The sequence below is a fragment of the Gymnoscopelus microlampas genome, assembly GCF_963454915.1.
Source record: "Gymnoscopelus microlampas genome assembly, chromosome: 5".
NCBI classification, from domain to species: Eukaryota; Metazoa; Chordata; class Actinopteri; order Myctophiformes; family Myctophidae; genus Gymnoscopelus; species Gymnoscopelus microlampas.
Genome location: NC_139942.1, coordinates 38,601,985 through 38,622,780, shown reverse-complemented (window position 1 = coordinate 38,622,780; position 20,796 = coordinate 38,601,985). Strand labels below are relative to the sequence as shown.

At 43.8% G+C, this 20,796-nt stretch overlaps 1 protein-coding gene across 1 annotated transcript; it reads right to left on the bottom strand.

Annotated features, from left to right (window-relative positions):
* Positions 1–10,017: 10,017 nt before the first annotated feature.
* LOC311044659 (leucine-rich repeat-containing protein 52-like) lies at positions 10,018–19,101 on the bottom strand. The gene is made up of 2 exons (XM_084056368.1): positions 18,017–19,101; positions 10,018–11,083 (listed from the first exon to the last, which is right to left on the bottom strand). The coding sequence occupies exons 1-2, from the start codon at positions 18,684–18,686 to the stop codon at positions 10,731–10,733; spliced, it is 1,023 nt and encodes a 340-aa protein (XP_083912494.1). The 5' UTR covers positions 18,687–19,101; the 3' UTR covers positions 10,018–10,730.
* Positions 19,102–20,796: the final 1,695 nt, after the last annotated feature.

The window sequence follows — 20,796 nt, the reverse complement described above, 5'->3', positions numbered from 1 at the left end:
GGCTAACTGCTCCAGACATTCTATGGGGTCTGATCTAAGTCGGCCTATTAATAATTCCCTTTGAAAGGTGGATTATTACCTAACTCACATTAATATTTAGATAAATTCTTTGTGTGCGTGCGTGCATGCGTGCATGCGTGCATGCGTGCGTGTATAAAGTTTCTGAAGGAATTAAAAACTGCAATGCGTAACATTTATGTACTAAAGTTCCTGGGATTAGAACGAGCGCCAAACTTTCTACTGCCGTGCTGAGACGGAAAGCCCATTTGAGCAGGGGCGGCGTTACACCTTGAGCTTCACGCAATAGCCCTCGTCAACCAGTAGTGGTCGGGTCCTATACACCACATTCTCATTAACGTTCTGGATCAGGGCCCACTTGAAACTCTTGAAAGCGTTTCGCGACCCATCCAACTGACCACTTAACGCGGCCAGCCGTATCAGCTGCCTTTGTTAAGTGGTCAGATGGGTGGGCCGCATGCTTTTTTAGAGCACATTTATTTTAATGATCAACTGTATTCTGGCTTGGATCAATGGAATGAACTCGTAAGTTCCTATTTATTGGTAACACTAGTCTGCTGCGAGGCTACTGCAAGTAGACCCTGGGCCCACGGGTTGGGAATCACGGTAGCCTACAATACAGATTAGTTCAAATGTTCAGTGGCGTGCACAGACATTTTGAGGGGCAGGTGCTCAAGTAAATTATATATTTTTTTGTTTACTTGGTCTGCTCTTTTTTCCCTCTACACCTATACCTCTTTGCCAAAAATAGCCGATCTACAAGCCCACAAGTAACGCCTCGCAGCGCGAGGCGTTGTGGGCTTGTAGATCTGCTATTTCCTCCTAGACCTCCTAGATCTGCCGAGTAGATATGCTCGGAGGAAATAACAGATTTTCAGCTGATTTACATTTTATTCATTAAAGAACGTTTAACAGATTGCAGCTTTAAGAAGTTCTGCCATATGGAAGCGGGCCATGTGAGCCTGTGCTTCAGTGTGACAGCAGTCACAGCACAGCAGGGGACATTGTTGCAGAGAGAGTGTAGCATACTGTAGATGAAGAGCTGCTGTAAATATTTGTCCGTCTTGCCTGCCAGTGGTGGTTTACTTTCTGCCAAAGAGGAACTAGTGTGTAAGCTGATCCATAGTCAGTATTTAACGACGCCTTCAACCCCTCGGGGCATTGAGCCCGCGGCTGGCATGGCAGTCTTGCAGGAGCAAGGGTCAAGCGGCCCAAAGAACCCGGTGTGTCATTACAAAGGGAAGTTCAAGACGTCAGAAGTGTGGGAAAAAGCCGCCGCCATCTGAGGCTGATATGTTGCTACGGGGCCCCGCTTTGAAATCCGATTCCACTTTTTTTTTTTAGATGGATTACTGTTGAGGGGTATAAGATGAACGGCACAGACAATGGATCGCTGTGTTGGCTTCTGCTGATCGTGTCTTACGTTTCAGTCTCTGTCTCGTAAGGTCCCATGAATAGTCAAGTGACACTTGAGGAGAGAGATGGGCCTGCTATCGGCGAGAGACGGTGATGGAGGCTTGGCCTGTCACGATTATTACGTGATCGCAATGATTTGACATAATCGCAATTAGTTTGCATGATCGTCAATCGTTTCCATTAATCTGAATGAATTCATCTGTAAAAAACTATTGTGGAAATAGCCGATCTATAAGCTCATCATAACGCAGCGCAGTGTGACCCTTGCTAGAAATCTAGTGGAGTCAAAAGTACAATATTTGTCTTGTAGTGCAGTGAAAGTCATGAGCTTGAGAGCTTAAAAATACAAATACTCAAGTAAAGTACAAATACTCAAAACATTTACTTAAGTACAGTGCTCAAGTAAATGTACTTGGTTACTGTCAACCACTGGTCACAACGACACAGAGAGAGGGCTGGGGGGTGGTGGGGGGTGCATAAAACGAGAGAGAAAGTGACAGGTGCAGAAAAGTGGCTCAGCCAGAAATACCACCAAAGAAAAGGCGCAAATACGGACGAGGGGCACGACAAAGAGAGACACGGCGCGTGGATGAGGTGAACCGAAAATAAAATAACCCGCAAATGTGTTTAATGCCGCGCAATTACGTGAGCCAAAATACCACGGGCCAATTTGCCGATTGCCCGCCTCGGACTGAAATATCATTGTGTCGGCTCAGTCAGAGCTCAGCGTGAGTAAGCATCTCGTTATCTCCCTCGTGCAGCCAGCTCTGTCGGATTAACATAATTGTGGAGCAGTCTGGACACCCAGAATACTCAAATCTAATATGCAATACATCACATCACTCGCTAAGCTCCCTGTCACTCTCTGCACACACACTCTGTGTGTGTGTGTGTGTGTGCGTGTGCATGTGTTAGAGAAAGTGCCTGTGTTTGTGTGCATATAGTATATGAATAAATCCCATAAGGTCAGTGTGTGGGACTTTGACTCGGATGTTATTTAAACACCCGCTGACCCTCTTGAGTAAACAGGCACAGAGGGAAAACTAGGGAAATAGTGCATTTTAAGAGAGCAAGAAAAATAGGTCAGACAACAAGAGTAAAAGAAAACAAAAATACTACCTCTCCAGGCAGTAGTCTGACACACAAAAAGGACACACCAGCTCCTCTCCAATGACCTTTTATTGCTGGTGAAGGATACAGCGTTGTCAGGCCCCTGAGCTGTGTCGCAGATATACAACACAAGCACACAGAGCCAGCCGCTCTGCCAAGTGAAGGCAGGGGCCAACATCCATCAAGAGCCACTTTTACCGAGGAAGTCCAAGTGGAACTAGCCTGGCGCCGCGGGCCAATCGAGGACATTTTTAACGCAGAATTAAAAACACACCCGCTCGTTAATTTGATACTATACTACTACGACAGGCCCGGTTAACAAATCGTTCTGCTGGCAAATGGGGCGCAAGAAAACAAACAATGTTATGGGGTGTGGGGTGGCTGTTGGCCTGTAATGAAAACCGAGGCGATGGAAAAAAAAACTTGTAGCAATCAGTCATTCAGTGAGGGCTAATTCATCACAAGACCATGATGCTCGGAGGAAATAACTGATTTTCAGCTGAAAATAACCAATTTTCAGTTGAAAATCTATTTATTTTTAACCTCTTGGACACTAGCATACCTATTCTGGGGTTTGAATTTGCACACAAAAAAACGTGCCGCGATGCATTGTGACACGTTGTGAGCTTGTAGATTGGTTATGTTCGGAGGAGATATTTAGTGTAGACGAAAACAGGAGGGGGCCTAGTATAGAGCCCTTGGGAACCCGGTCAACGGTATAGGGTTTAAGCAGTTTTAAAATAGGGTTTTGAAAATAGCCAATCACAACATGATGTGATGTGTTATGAGCTTGTAGATACTTATTTTTGAAAATGTTTGTCTATCATGACATGACCAGGGTCAGGATTGGTCCTCAGTTGTTAAAATCACAGAAAATCATGATGTGCCGTATCAAGTTTTTCAGTTGAAAATCTGTTATTTTTTGTCGAGCGACACAGTCGTACAATGAAGTAGGCTATAAATGAGGGTTCATGTAGTAGTTCTTCGGCGTTGTGCTTAGACTTCCTCCCCATATGTTTGCGATGTAACAACTCATCAGAAAGGTACAAAAACGAGGAACACTCATAACATATTGTTTTATATATGTTTACAATTGTAAGCATAACAAATGCAATTGACTTAATATAAGTTACAGCAGTTTTCTTCTGCCCAGTCCCACTTCACAACAGTCGTACGATTGTACGGTAAACATGAAATTGGTTTCTGCCATGCATGCATGTGTGCTAGAGATCAATGATGCAAGTCTGCTGAAATAATTAGAAACGGAGGCACCCCCGTTCGCCGGAAATATTTATGTCACCCATATTCCTTCGTTTCTTTCCCCAGCCTTGGCGTTACCCCTGGCAATTCTCTGTGACTAATCCATTGGCTTTTGTGTGTGTGTGTGTGTGTGTGTGTGTGTGTGTGTGTGTGTGTGTGTGTGTGTGTGTGTGTGTGTGTGTGTGTGTGTGTGTGTGTGTGTGTGTGTGTGTGTGTGTGTGTGTGTGTGTGTGTGTGTGTGTGTGTGTGTGTGTGTGTGTGTGTGTGTGGCGGTAACTGAAGTAAGTTGGAATTGGAAGCTTTCGCTTGGTGGCTTTAGCTCTTGTCTAAGTAGCTGCTTTCCATCTGGCCATTTTGTGATACTCCCGGCAAGTGTTCTGTTTCACTTCACGTAGGACGCAAAATGGGGCAATAAATTAACCAGAACACCAGAGAGGCATTACAGAGAGCCACTGTGCCATACAGTACATACACATGGTGGGGCATGTAAGGGTGTGCTGTTAGACCAGGAAGAGAAAAATATGTATTTCATAGGATTTTACTGGTCTTTTAGATGCGTTATTGGAGTGAGAGAGAGATCCTGTGTTGTTGATGTGACAAGGCTTTACTCCTGAGCCCATATTACCCACTACCTCACCCTGGCTGTGCGCACGCTGAGCCTAAAACTGATCAAAGACAATATGCAGGACAACAATATGTTGCCTTTAGCTAGCAGCTTGCCGTGTCAGATTGGGATATTGGATTTTTGGATGCTTTGACCATGTGAGACCACTGATACACTAACTTTCTTAACTTCAGTGTCAGAATACATTGAATGTCATTGTCTATTCCAGGGGTCTTCAACGTTTTCCAGCCCAAGGACCCCCTATCTGAGAGAGAGATGAAGCAGGGACCCCACATATTGCGTAAAATTGTGTTGCAGATTTAACTTTTTCATAGATAGCTTCATATAATTGTTTGACAGCACTATCATCAGTGTTAGATTCATGTTAATGTGTATTTTAACCACTTAAACCATCAATACTAAACTTGACCTTTCGCTCTGCTCTTCTTTGCCAAAAATAGCTGACCTACAAGCTCACAACGGCACAATGGAGCTTGTAGATCTGCTATTTTTGGCTAAAGTTCTCCTTAGAATAGGGATGTTATAGGGTTCAAGTGGTTAAAGTGGTTAATGTAACAAAATTATCCTATACGCAAAGATTTGGTGGCCCCTCCTGTAGTAACTCTGAGGACCCTTTAGGGGTCCTGGACCCCCTGTTGAAGACCCCTGGTCTATTCTATGTTTGGCCATATTTTGTATTTTGTATATACACGGTGGCGCCTAGTGTCCAATCGGGTGCGTAGTCTGCTTTAAATTAATTCAGACATTTTCAACCAATAGATGTCCTACCCGACACAAAAGTCTAAATCAGGGGTCTTCAAAGGTTTTCAGGCCAAGGACCCCCCTAGGCGGGTGAAGACAGCATCCATGTATGGGTTTATCAAGACACACAGACATGTGTCTCATTATGGTGACATGAGTTAGGGGAGCGAGTCGGCTATCCTATTCCACGGCTCGACCCCTCACCTCTTGTTGCTGTACGGCATCCAGTTGCCCAATCGGCCTGGCAGACCTTGACGTACCCTAACCCTTAACATGTGACACTCTCTGGCAAATGCACTTATCGTGATGCAGGGTTTTTACACAGAGCTTGACAAACATGCACATTGTGCATCACATCATATACGTGTGTGTGTGTGTGTGTGTGTGTGTGTGTGTGTGTGTGTGTGTGTGTGTGTGTGTGTGTGTGTGTGTGTGTGTGTGTGTGTGTGTGTGTGTGTGTGTGTGTGTGTGTGTGTGTGTGTGTGTGTGTGTGTGTGTGTGTGTGTGTGTGTGTGTGTATTGCTATACTTGTGAGGACCAAGTATAGTAGAATTTGAAGAAATATACATTGTGATGACCGTTTTTCTGGTCCTCACAAGACAAATGGTTGTTTTATAGTTAAAACATTTTTTTTAGAGATACGTTTACTATTAGAAAAACATTCAGGTCAGGATTAGACATTTAGGTGTCTTAGAGGTTAGCTTTAGGGATTGGAATTAGAGTTAAACATGATTTATACTTAGTTGCTCGCCAGTGTCATGCACCGAAAAACAGCCGATGCGACGCGTTGTGGGCTTGTAGATGTGCTGTTTTTCGGCTTTAGGCTTACGGTTAAAATGGCAATTATTATTTTTAAATGGCATTCATAACATGGCTGTCCTAAAGTGTTGATGTCCTCACAAGTATAGTAATACAAACATGTGTGTGTGTGTGTGTGTGTGTGCATATCTATATGTGTGTGTGTATAGTGTGCGTATAGTATATATTGGAGGAACCCATGCAGAATATGACATTGCTTATATCTATGACGACATGACACGTTCTGAGGCTCCCGTTACGATGTAAGGGTGACATACTGTTTGTACCACCCGTTACTGGGGGACATGCTGTCTGTACCACCCATTACTGGGGGACATGCTGTCTACTGCGTTCACACTCCTTACATGCATAGTTATGCATTATGCCGAGAGACGATAAACAATTCATGAGCGTTCATTCAACTCTGAGAGTGCACTCTCAGACTTAAATGAACACTCAAGAATTTTATGTTTTTTTTACCTACACCCCCTCGCACCCCTATTCTCACCCCACGCCCATCCCTCCTCCCTACAAGAGCACAGAGTGACAGTGATAAAACACACATGCACGCTCGCGTACACAGGACCCATTCCTGAGTGTCCTATTTGAGTGGTCTAATGCTGCAGTTAGTCCTCCCATACCAAGGGTCTGTTCTTGTCGTTTAGGGACCACCGGCACGTGTTTGGTGGCCGGGACCATGATACGACAAAGGTCAAGCAGGGAATAAACTTAACACGGGAACACCGCCAACTATTCATAGACAGCATATTCATAGTCTGGTGGTGGAGCTCATTCCTAGTTTGGTGGTTTATTAGCGCCACAAATAACATTGTGTATTACGTTCACCTCAGTCCAACACCCAATACATGTGAGGAAAATGCTTACCATCTCAAATGTTGCCATCTCTAACCGCCGAAAACCCCTCCCCCTTATTCGGTATATCCATAATACTAGTAGTACCAAATAACTAGGGGTGCAACAGTTAGTTGAATTAATAACTTTAATAGATTATAAAAAATGATCAATAATTGTTTTTTCTTTCTTAATTGATTTTACATAATTGATTTAAAAAAATAAATGAAAAGAAATTGGGATTATTTTTTTAAATTGTGAAAATAGCCAATATACCAGATCACAATGCTTGTAGATGAGCTACACTGTGACAAAGTATAAAATAGGTCTTATAAGTGGTCATGCTAATTGATTTAGTCGATTATAAAATATCAATTAGATTTTTTTTCACATCGATTCGTTGATGTACAAAACCTTTTATAAAAAAACGTACATCTCGATTAGTAAATTATTCAGGAAAAATAATCAATAGAATACTCGCTAAGAAATTAATCGACAGCTGCAGCCCTACAAATAACTATTCCCTCACAAATAAGGACCAATGACACGATTGTAGTAACAGTGTTATCACACCCCTCACAACCTGCACGCGAGCTCTAACATGGTGTGGAAATGGATACGTCTAAACGGCAGAGAGCCAGAGCCAACATAATCTAATGGAGACATTTCCCTCCCTGCAGCTGCTGGTGGGATAAAGGGTCGAATCCCCTCAACCTAAAGAACGTTTGTAACGGTCATCGTCAGTAAAAAGCAACTGGGAGAGCGGACCACAAGGAGCGGTTTCTTTAAAGTAGTGGTTCTCAAAATGTTTGGTGTGAAGGACCCACAAAGGACCCCCTCTGAAAATGTTTTGTGCTAGGGAACCCCAGAAGAGAAGATTTCTGTTAAAAAACTAAATCTAAATTATGAATAGTTTTCCAATATTTGTTTTATGTATAGCAGATGTACAAGCTTGCAGCGTGGCACAAAGTGACACGCTGTGACCTTGTACAGTATATCTGCTATTTTTTATTAGCCAATGTATATAATATGGATAAAGTGGTAAAAATGATTCTGTATTAACAAATTTTGGACCCCTGGTTTGAGAACCACTGCCTTAAAGGACCACTTCACCCATTTTCAACCTTATTTTCATATAATTGGTCTTCACTAATACTCATTACAAGATGGCACCATTTCTGTCTATTTGCTCTGTGTCTCAGAGGAGGGCTGTGGATTTCAGACTTTAGAAACCTGCCTAACAGTGAGTGACTAAATCCGTAGGCAGGTTTGGTGATTTCAAACTTTTTTTTAACACAATGTATTTATTTATTTATTTAATATGCAGGAATAATGGCTTCTATTTCAGCATGCTAACTGTCCAGGAAGAGAAAGGCTGTAGTCTTTATGTGCTTGGAATCCCTATCGTTGATGGCATTGGTGAGACCACCAATGAGTAGACGGAAATTGTACCATCTTATGAAGAGCATTGTAGGACCAATTATATGAAGATAAGGTTGAAATTAAAATATATATATATATTCAGCTAGTGAAGCTGTGCCACGTATGAACATAAATGTAAAAAAACTATTTCAATAATTCTTCTCAAACTCCAGTTTGAGAATCACTGGTTTAGCGATACTAAAATGATGAACCCAAGCAACATTTCTGTCCCCCAAAATGGATCTCAATATTGTATTTTTGGAACACCATCATTCTTCTTTAGTTAATTTAATGCTGTATTCGTAATTTCCACAGAGACAAATGTATGCAAATATGTCCTCACAGAGGCAGATGTCACTGGCCTTTGATGTCTTATCACCAGATGTTTCCTCACCAGAACCTTGTGGGCTCAAAGCCATGATGTCCTGCTGTGTTTAATGGTGGCGGTTCGCTCCTTTTTTTGCTGTAAATCTTCTAGAGTCATTACACACACACACCAAGGTTTGCCGTCAAATCACTGTCAATTCTATCAACTCCAAATATGGACTTAAACTGTTTATTTGTGCGCTAATAATAGGTCTGGGCTGTTTTAATAGTAATTGTGCCGTGGCAAATATTTACTCCTCTGTGACTTGAGCCTAATTAATACTACCACTTTGCTCAGCGAAAATAACTGACATGATGCGTTTTGTCGTTGACTTGACTTAAATCTGTTATTTATGGCAAGCGACGGTGGACGAATTTGGCTTTTTGTAGCCTATGCTGTGTGACTCAGTCCCAGAGGTGATACATGGCTACACAGCAGAATCCTTTGTGTTAATTGAACTCCTAAGAGTGTACAAATGGAACCATTGGTTCCATTTGTACACTCTTCTGAGTTTCTACTGTGTAATAATAAGGCTTTTTGGTGGATCAACAGTCATTAATGGGTTAATGTTGAAGCAAAGATTGCTGTATTCTGACCAGATTTCCCACGTAACCAATGGAGAGGAGAGTGACTGGAAGTCAGTGATCACATGCTCCTGTGTAACTGCCTCTGGCAGGGCCCGCTGCCAGGCCAGCACAGAGCTCAGCCATGCTGCTGGCCAGTGGTGGAAAGTAACTAAATAATACCTTTTACCTTTGCTAGTGCTGTACCCATGTGTAATTCTGAGGCACTTTTACTTTACTTGAGTATTTCTCTATTTTTCTTTAAATGCCACTGCATCTCAGAGGCAAATATTGTAATTTTGACTCCACTACAATTATTTGACAGCTTTAGTTACTTTGTAGGTTTAGATTATTAATAACAAGACTTCAGCCGTATTTTTTACTTCTGCTATTCCAAAATAGCCGATCTACAAGCTCACTACAAGCTCACAATGCAGCCTTGTAGATCTGCTATTTCCAAAAGATTTGGACAATTTTGAAAACTTTTGAAAAGAAATTCAATGGGACATTCTGCATAATGAGCTGGCTACTTATACATTTGTGAAGTATATTTTGAAGCCAATACCTTTGTACTTTTACTCAAGTAAAACTTTTAATGCAGCAGTTGTATTTGTAACAGAGTATTTTTACATTGTGGTATTGCTACTTTTACTTAAGTAAAAAATCTGAGTACTTCTTCCACCACTGGTTATTGGCTGGGGCCACAGCCTCACCAATAGCCTCACCAACAATGTGTCCTCCGCACAGATCTACCTCCACTAGAGATCACTTCTGGGCTAATAGATGAGGGACGGTGAACTCCCAACGTGTAAACACACACCAACGCACAGACAAACCACACGCATCATCATCAGCACAGCGCACATACTCTTGAGTGTGTGATTGTGAGTGTGCACAGCCACACGCACACGCACACACACAGTCAGGAATAAATCCTGTTGCTTTTATACTGAGAAGCTGCCAAACTCTCCTCCCCCACTATATCTCAGGGAGAGCCAAGCAGGTCTCTCAATTAAAAACCGGCGTTTCCTTTTAGAAAGGAGCCTATAAGACCAGTTCATTGTTCTTGCAGGTTAATGTCAGACAGCACAGACCGTCCTGGACGTTCTCCAGAGGCACTATGGGTAAAGGGTGGGGGGTGGAGGGGATTCAGGATGGCTATGTCAGTCAGCCCGTTTGTCCATCCCAAACAACATATCTGGAAAACTACTGCTTGGATTGCCATGCAATTTGCTGTGCATCTTCATGCGCCCCGGTCTATGGCCCTGATTGAGGCTGGACTCACACATGCGCTTCAGCCAACGCATCTGAAACACAAGCCGACGTGGTCCGACACGTCCATTTCAACAACATTTCCCATGTTATCTTGTGGGTGGTGGGCACTGCCGGTAGGAGTACTGGTTTTCCGGTGTGCAGTCTGCCAAGAGGAGTCAATGCATTGCGCTTCTGTCCCATTGGTTGGCGTGTGGTCAAGGTTCATTAACGTTGAACCCCACGCGATTCATGGGGCTTTCCGTGACTGGCGGTGAGGAGAGGGGGGAGGGGGGCAGGCAAGCGATCAAACAACATGAGTGGTTTTCAGGTTCCCGTTGCCGTGGTTGCTGCCGGACCGTGCGGGCGGCACGGCACCACCCCCTGCCTCCACCACGCTGCTGTCTTCATCGTCCTCGTCGACCGGGTGCAGACGCGCGTCTTTCGCCTTGAGGTAGCGCTCGTACAGCACCATGACCACCCCCATCACCCAGGCCGACACGGTGCCAGCGGCGAAGATGACGAAGCCGATGGCGATGAAGAACAGGTAGTCCCAGGAGCCCAGCGTCTGGTGGCACAGCGAGCGCAGCTGGAGGCCCACCTCGCCCAGACGACGGCCCGACATGTCCAGAGGCGCGCCGCACACCGTCAGGCCCTCGTCTGCAACACACACACACACACACACACACATACACGTTTGTATTACAGTAATAGTAATTTACTATACTTGTGAGAACGTCAGCATTTTACGACTGTGATTTTATGAATGCCATCTTGACAATATTGTTTAGCAATGTTTGACCCTAATGCCAAGATACACACACACGCGCACGCACAATATAGGATGATTCTCTGGTACTCAGGTACTGAAATTAGTTCATGACAAATGTATATTCACAACAAAGAATGTACTGTACTGCATTGCATTAAACATACACAGTAAAAATCCTGTGTTCAATTAACTCCAAGACTGTAAACATTTCTATTTGGGTCAAGAATTGCCCCCTTCTACCTGCCTCCATTGACTCGATGCCAACACAGAGCTCAGCGACATGCTAGCAGTGTTATGGGCCATAAGGGTCTATTTAGGTCAATGTTTACACTCCGTTAAGTGAACACCAAGGAGTTTACTGTGTAGAAAATCCTCAGAGTGGCGCAATTCACACATGCATCTCGTTCTGAAGTGGCAATTCCAGCTGTATTGCAGTGTATTAGTCATGGGATGCTGCTAACCCATGATCCATGTGGCTGGTTCACCAGGACAGATGGTGAATTCATGGGGGTTTCAGTCAGAAGCCACTGATGAAGTACAGTAGACAGTCTCAGTGAACGATTAGCACTTGAGTTGAACGATTGCAAAGCATCCTTTGAAGTTCTGACAGCTTCCTCATAATGCATTCGTCGCTGTCTGCAAAAACCTTGTTATCTCCACATTTCATCTTTTTGTGTTTTTCATAAATGAATGCCTTATTTTATACTTTTATACTGTCAATGTATGACAAAAGCAGCAAATCTGATCTACAAGCTCACAATGTGTTGCATGATAACATATTGTGAGCTTGTAGATCTACTACTTTTGGGGGGAAATAGTGCTTAAGTATGTCTGTGGGTTTTATAAATATTTAATAAATTAAAAGTATTAACAAGAGCTTGTGTCTAAATAATAACTACACTGGATCCATAGGAACACAGGTTATTTTTTCCATTTCCGGAAAAGTAAGGGTTTTGGACATACAGTACAAGGTTTCTCCACGACAGCAATGATAGGCATCACATCGAGGGAAAGACGATAGCCATATTACGGTATTCAACTGAGGGGGCTGTTAAATAATTCAAGCATATTACCTTGTATCATTTTACATAACATTTGTGAGAGGTAGATAGCAACACTCACAACCTGAAGATAATACACAGCTTTGCTCAACTAAAGGAGATAGGCACACTGTGCTGCAGTTACTGCCTCCGTTATCAAATAAATGTCGTTGAGGAGCTCCCGGTATTGGTGTCTCAAAGTGATACAGCATTACATTCCGACGAATTTGGGGCACTTGAATTATTCAACGGATTTGATCATAAAACTAGCCTATTGTTTATCACCGAGTTGGTGCTTTACGTCAGAGACAGTGGATTTGATTTGGCTTCAAAGGCCTGTCAGTCAAAGAAATGTAATTCCACGCATAGCCATACTGTAGGGGAGATGGAAATCCCCAGCATGATGGGTGCTGAAATGTGCAGAAGAGAAGGCGACAAGAAAATGTGCTTTGCAGGGAAAAAAATAAATAAATCCCAAAGCCCTTGCAGGAGAGTGTCTTGTTAGAGAGTGAGCAGAATAATGGGAGAGATACCCCGAGTGTTGCCATCTCCACGGGCTTTTGTTGTTTCACGGTATTTCATGGTGGAAGGGGGAGGGATGTGGGTGGAGATCAAAAGGCTTGGAAGTTTCTGCATGGGTGACTGTGTTCTGTGCCCTTATTTCTACGCAGCCTAACAGCCTTCTCAGCTCATCATATACTCATTTGTTCTGGAGCATCTGTTTTGTCCATGCATGCAGGCTGATGAATAGGGGGATATGTCCAAGACAATGACACATAGCTTGTGCTTGCCTTGACTCACTATACTGTACGTACTGTATCCCTCAAAGCACTGGAGAAAATCATGGCTCATCATTGTGCCTTCCTAGACTAATTGAATGGGTTTCAGGGTGTTTCAAAAATAGACAGCACATCGAAATGTGTTTACAGTACGTATTCAAATGCACCAATGCTTTGGCAATGTCTCCCTTCATTATGGTGTTACAACTCTCAGATGTATTACACAAATTGAAACGCCACAGACACTATCGAAGCACTATTGTTTGTCTTGAGTTTATATTCTCCATTCTCTTACATTTGGTGATTTGAGTTAATATACTAGTAGTTCCACAAGTATTTTAAAGACATTTCTGCTTCATAGGGACAGGATGTTGTTGAAGACTGAAGAGAGTCAGGAGGGAAGAAAGGAACGATGACTTCATTTTAGGGGCAAGGCCACATGACCTTTGGTGTTGTCTATTTTTTGAGAGCACAAACGCCAAATGCCAGGGCAGGAAGGCCATCAAATAAAACAAGCTTCTAGTCTATTGAAATAATTAATTGAATTCAAGTGTTAAGGATGATTTTAAATTTAATATGTAGACTATCTGCAGTGAAATAAATAAATTATGGTATTTACAATCTGATCCATGCTAAACCCTGCACCAATCAAAGTTACTGGATTGGTTTAAAGATGGGGACTCAGGGGAGCTAAGAATTCAGAATCTCAACAAAAGACACTGGTGTCTACACAACATGACAAGAAACAGACAGAGGATACAGTCAGCTGGGGCATTAAGGCCACTGTGGCTTTGGGGCATGCAATTTTTTTTGAGGGATACAGGGCCAAACTGAGGGCCAATGACGGCCATGGCCTTCGTGGCCTCCCTGAAATTCCTGCCCTACTTGCAACATAGGTTTTATATCAGATCTGAACCCAAGATGTTACTTGGATCACCAGGGTGCATCTTAAAAGTCATCTTAGCTTATTTTGAAACGGAATCCTATTATTCTATTGTGAGGAGGACATGCGAAAATCTGACATATTTCATGTAGGCTGGTGGAGATTTTCCAGGACAGAGAGGGTGAGCTCTTGACACAGAACTTTGAAGTGTGACTGTAAGTGTGACCTACAGTCACACGTTCACCTTTGACCACCAAAATCTTCACTTCATAATTTTTATCCTAGTAGACATTTATGTGAAATGTATTGATCGTTTGCGTGTGAATTCTTAAGTTATGGCCAAAAACGTGTTTTGTGATGTCACAATGACCTTGACTTTTGCATTCTAATCAGTTCTTGCTTGAGTCCACACTCACTCCACAAGTTGAAATGTGTTCCAAATTTGAAGAAATTCCCTCAAGGTGTTCCTTAGCTATCACGTTCATGAAAGTGGGATGGACTGACGGACAACCGGAAAATGACCAGCCACAGCTGTCACCGGCAGAGGCATACAAATTCCAAATTATCATAGACAACAATAAGTTATCATACTGCAATTTTTTTTACCGTAATCTGCCATGTTTCTCTTTCACAGAATTAGATGTTCTAATATATATATATCACTGTCTTCTCCACTTAGCTATTCAGTGGCTCAGGGAGGAAGAATGAGCTGAAGCAATGCGAGCACAGTATGTTTTGCCAGGCGGTGTATCCACCATACAGTAATGAAAACACGCTCTCATCATCTCATGAAAGACTCCCACTGTGCAGTGTTCCACAACACAACACCATACTGTCATAACACACACAGTAAGATTCTCTGTTAATTTCACACACGCACAGACAGAGACACACACACACACACACACACACACACACACACACACACACACACACACACACACAGTATATATCTCAACGTGCAGATATTGTGTGCCGTCTGTCCTCTCAGCTCCCTACCCCATAGGAAACCCTTCAAGCATCAAAGGAGAGGTTTCCCTCGCCTCTCTCCATCCCCAGCCTGTTCTCCGCTCTATTTCTAGATCCATCTTATATAACAGCACAGCGCTACAGTGGCAGCGTGCTCCGCTCATCTAGCCAGGGAAGCCAAACAGTGGAGAGAATGGGTTCGTTCCATCCTGCAGGTCTCTCCAGCCATGTGCGACAAGAGAGCTGTGTGGTGTGGAAGTGACCCGAGGAGACCCAGATATGGACACCTGGAAGACACAGCTCATGTCTCCAAGACAATGTCGCTCTGTTGTGTGTGTGTGTGTGTGTGTGTGTGTGTGTGTGTGTGTGTGTGTGTGTAAACTGTGACAGTGTATGTCTGTGTCTGTGTACTAAAACAAACATGGTAGGAAACAATTGGCTGGGTTTCACAGAGTGAGGAGTGTGTTAACAGGAGAGAGTGGTAGAGAGAGAGAGTGTGTGTGTGTGTGTGTGTGTGTGTGTGTGTGTGTGTGTGTGTGTGTGTGTGTGTGTGTGTGTGTGTGTGTGTGTGTGTGTGTGTGTGTGTGTGTGTGTGTGTGTGTGTGTGTGTGTGTGTGTGTGTGTGAGAGCGAGCTGGTGTGTACACCTGTGCGTGTGTGTGAGTGTGTGTGTGTGTGTGTGTGTGTGTGTGTGTGTGTGTGTGTGTGTGAGTGTGTGTTAGCTGGTCTTTACACATGGGAATTTGTGAGTTTATATGTGTGTTGAGAGCTGGTGTGTACAGATGGCTATTTGTGAGTTTGTGTGTGTGAGTGTGCGCGCACGTGCGTGCATGTGCCTGCCTTTTCCCTTGTTGGCAGCTGTCGCTGGAAGAGACTCTACTCTGAATTAAACTAGACAATAGGCACTGAGCAGCAGGAAAATAGGACAGCTCTTCCAGGACTTGCTTTGGATTCAGCCTGAGCTGTGGGGAGACCGTGATGAACTGCTGTGTGTGTGTGTGTGTGTGTGTGTGTGTGTGTGTGTGTGTGTGTGTGTGTGTGTGTGTGTGTGTGTGTGTGTGTGTGTGTGTGTGTGTGTGTGTGTGTGTGTGTGTGTGTGTGTGTGTGTGTGTGTTTGTGTGTGTGCGTGTGCATGCATACGTGTACGTGTGTGAGAAAGAGAGAGAGAGACAAAGCTGGGGATGCCGGCTTTTTTTAGTAAGTGCATGGTGGATGTAGCAGTAATATACTGTAACTGTCTCCTTGCTACATGAGGTGAACTATTTATAGCCGCTGTCCTTTTGTGTATTGTGACACATTCAGACGGATTACAAGTAGAAGTAACTTGAACGTGAAAAAACTGCAAGGCAAAATCGTTTTTTAACCTGCTGTAGCTAATGCTGTCATTAATTATAGCCAAAATGTTCACGTTTTTGTTTTTTGTGTGAGCTTGATCTGTAGATCTGCTATTTTAACTATTCATTGTACAGTGTAAATATAGTATAGTATAGTGTGTATATATAAGGCTTAAGTGGTTAACCCAGAAGATTGTACTGTATGGGGGTAATCAGACACATATACTGGCCTTTGCCATTATAAAACAATAGGGTAAATTGATTTTGAAAATAAGGCACCTCTATGCTCCATTAATCACACTTTCAGCACAATTGTACCCAACTAAAATGGAGATTGATTAGTAAATTAAAGTCGTGAGAGACGGTCCGCATATTCATTCGTCTCCCAAACTGCAAATTGGATGAGGACATTGGAATGAATACCGTTATGTAGCCAGTTCGAGGAAAAAACAATTGGCGCTCCACCTTTAGTGGGCCTTATCTCATTTCAGCATTATTGTTATTTGAAATATGTAATGCAATTAGGCTCCTCTGCAGTCGCTTGCATGTCTTGACTCAAAGTTAACAAAGGGAAAAGTTTGAAGACTTTTAATGAACTAGAAAGAGTAGAGGAAGTTGAATGTCTCAAAGAATATGCAGCATAAATAAATGTTAGAGAGTGACAGTTAGAGAGAGAGACAGTGCCAACTTAGTAGCTTGAACATTAGTCATTGTCAGTAAGTGACACTGTCACAGAGTAGGTATAAATTTGGCTTAAGTGAAAGAATGATGCGAGGTGCTGTAAGTCAAACCGCCCCACAGTGAGGACCGTGTGCTTTAAAAAGAGTGTGAACGTGGAAACATTTCTAGAGGGGCTAGAGCTGTGGAGAGCTTAACTGTGGAATGAATGGATGGCCATTCACTCGTTTTAACACCAATAACACATTATCAACACACTCACGTCTTTATCAAGACTAGAATGCAAATGTGACATGTAGCCTATATTCTGTTGCACCTGGCATGATAAGAAAAATAATGATTAGTCAGCTGGCTGATACTTATTTTGGGGGGGACCCCACGCCTGAAAAATAAATAGAATGAGTGACCAGACCTCACCCCAGAAATACATTAACCACTTAAACCCCATATGGTTGAGTGGAGTCCTTCAGGGCTCTATGCTAGTGTATTTTCTGTTTTCTGTTATAATGCGTCGTGTAACTCGTGGTGTGAGCTTGTCGATCTGCTATTTTCAGCGAAAGCTTTCACCACAATACAGACGCTATAGGGTTTAAGTGGTTATAATAAACTTTTATAAGAATATTAACCTATAGTATAGCAACTGTCATTGTTAGGCCTATCACATAGGTCTAATGGGACTTTTCACATTGGAAAATACCAATATGTGATTTTATGACCATGTTAAAAAAGAATAGTAGAGTAGAATGAAATAATGTAGAAATAATATAGAATATTGGTGCATTGCCTATATATATATATATATATATATATATATATATATATATATATATATATATATATATATATATATATATATATATATATATATATATATATATATATGTATGTATTATAGAGCTATCGAATGTATTAGACAGGTTATGAGTTAGTGTCTTTGTGTTGTACTGTCATTTGTGAAGAGTCTGTTGTATGAATGTTATGTATTGATGTAAAATGTGTTGTTGTTGTTGATGATGGATGATGCTGGTTGACACCCCAGGAAGAGTAGCTGCTGTAACAGTACAGTAAGCTAATGGGGATCTAATAAATAAATCAAATCAAATAGAATTAGACGACCATCATAAAGCTGCAGGATTGACCTTGGAACTTGAAGCCCTCCACGTGGACCCAGAGACAGAGGTCCTCGTTGTCACACTCGCAGCTCCAGGGGTTCCCGCTGAGCCCCAGAGAGCGCAGGCCGGGCAGCGCTATGAGGGACGTGATGTTCAGGACCGTCAGGTTGTTCCTGCTCACGTCCAGCACCTGCAGGGCCGCGTTCTCCACGAAGGCGTCGGGGTGGATCTCGGAGAGACCCTCGTTGTCCGTCATCCGCAGCATCACCATGCTGGCCAGGGGGCCGAACGTCCGGTCCTCGACGCGCGTCAGCGTGTTGAACGAGAGGTCCAGGTAAGCCAGCTTGCGAAGGTTCCCGAACGTGGACTCGGAGATCTCCGTCAGGGAGTTGTTGCTGCAGTCCAGGTACACCAGGTCGGACAGATAGTTGAGCGCCAGCGGCGGCAGCTCCGCGATCCGGTTGTTGGAGATGATGAGCTGCCGCGTGGCCAGCGGCAGGTCCACGGGGAAGGCGGTGAGGTGCTGCCCGGCGCACTGGACCACCTGCTGGTCGTCGCACACGCAGCGGTCCGGACAGCCCGGTGACAGCAGAGACAGAGCCGGCGACGGGGTCACCGCCACCCCCATGACGCCGAGGATCAGGACGGTCACCAGCCGCAGGGATTGCGCGCTTATCGGCTGCCGGGCGAGACGCATGAGGACACCGCCGAGGGCTTCATCCAGCCAGTGTGGAGAGAGTCGAGCGCAGTCACATTCTTCATTGGTTGTATCCGCGTCAAATTGTTAGTTTGGTAAAATGTGTTGGCTGTCCAACACATAGAGGTCAAAACGTGCGTTCTGTCCGTCCGTGCTCTGTGGCCACTTCCTCCGCGCGTAATGTCTCCGCTCCTCCTATACAGCGTGCGAGTTGTAGGTTCCGTGCGTGTCGGTGGCTTGAACTTATTTCAGGGCCACATGGGGCCTCAGTTCAGCTTCGGTTTTCTTCTACAATGTGTCACTTTAGTTTCCGTATCGTCTTCTTAACAACATATTACCTATTTACACTTGACCGTGCCGTGTCTCGTGGCTCTGTGTGGTGATCATGGTGGTTGCCGTGTGTGTCTGCTCTCCTCTCCAGTCCTCTCTCTCCTCTCCTCTCTCTTTCAGAAACTAGATCCAAATGGAAGGGGAGGGGGCGCGCTCAGCTGTGCGGGGGGCGCTGTGACGTGAGCTCACCGCTTAAGAGAGATCCACTGATATGCTATACATACAATGACAATGACAAATGAGTTATACAGTAACATGTAGCTTCACAAAAAGGAATTTGAATCAAGCACAGCAACACATAGGCAGGGCTGCCATGTGCCAACCCTCCTGGATTCTCCTTGAGCACTCCTTGATTGTCATTTCTCCTTGATTTCTCCTTGCTTTGGTATCAACCTCCGAAAATTCACCAGAACACAGGAAATGGCCCTGACCCTCCACTTGGGGAGTCTGGTCAGTGCCCCCCGCCCCCCTAACCCTCCCTCGGCCAAAAAAAACTCCTTGATTTTGAGGCCTGTACTGTAGGTCACCACTGTCAACCCAGTTGTTTGTTATATGATCTCTTTTGGATTGATAGGTACAGATGGGTATGGTAACTATAAACCTACAGTAGCCTATATAGGCTACCCCATCTGTCTCTGTGTGTGTGTGTGTGTGTGTGTGTGTGTGTGTGTGTGTGTGTGTGTGTGTGTGTGTGTGTGTGTGTGTGTGTGCGTGCGTGCGTGCGTGCGTGCGTGCGTGCGTGCGTGCGTGCGTGCGTGCGTGCGTGCGTGCGTGCGTGTGTGTGTGTGTGTGTGTGTGTGTGCGCGTGTGCGCGTGTGTGTGCGCGCTCTCGCGCGAGAGAGAGAGAGTTCCCTGAGCAGATTACAGGGATTGATTTCTCTTTAGGCCCAGGGAGGGTGAGAGTGATAGTGTTAATTTAACTCTAAAAATTAAAGTGAACTGTAAAAAAATAATGTAACATTAAGTGTAGATTTTACACTCAGAGTTAAAGGTAGGGTAAGTGTTTTTCTTATATTCTGAAAGTACTCATTGCCATCTCTCTCCAGCTCTTTATTAAACAGAAAATGCACGTTCAGGTCGGGATACCACTTTTTACCACTACTGGAGAAACCAGTCAGGATACACTTTACACAAGTGCAATTGGAAGTGATGACACAAAGAAATGAGCAGACAAAATTGGAACTGGAACACTATAAAAATGGAGCTGATAAATGGGTACTGAAATTGTGTCACCTACCTGAAAATGTATTTTCTGTTTATTAAAGAACTGGAGAGACAGGGAGACCCCTTTTACTGAACAAACACTCTATATTACTATCCTTTAAAATGATTACTGGCTACTTGGGATTTTGCAGTGGCTTCTTGGTCCATAAACTATACAGTCTTTGATCATAATGGTAACCCAAGAAATAGGCCAACTCTAATGAGCTGTAACTGTCCCACTACAACCAGCGTAGAATTCTGTTGTTATTGTGGGATGGGATGGGACTGGGAGGTGTTCAGTGTAACGTTGTTTTTCATTCCACTACTCTCTGTATGAGTGGAGAATCTATTCCTGGTTCTCTGTGTAGGTGTTGAAGTGCTGATTCAGACACGGTGAGATGGAGGAGGTGGACAGATGTGCTACTGGCAATCCGTGAGAGAGGGAGACAGAGAGAGACAGAGAGAGAGACAGAGAGAGAGAGAGAGAGAGAGACAGAGAGAGACAGAGAGAGAGAGAGAGAGAGAGAGAGAGAGAGAGAGAGACAGACAGACAGACAGACAGACAGACAGACAGACA

Coding starts and splice junctions, on each gene's coding strand:
- LOC311044659 (XM_084056368.1), bottom strand. CDS start 18,686: ATGCGTCTCGCCCGGCAGCCGATAAGCGCGCAATCCCTGCGGCTGGTG. Junction 11,084..18,016: donor GGAGGGCTTCAAGTTCCAAG/GTCAATCCTGCA, acceptor TGTGTGTTGCAG/ACGAGGGCCTGACGGTGTGC.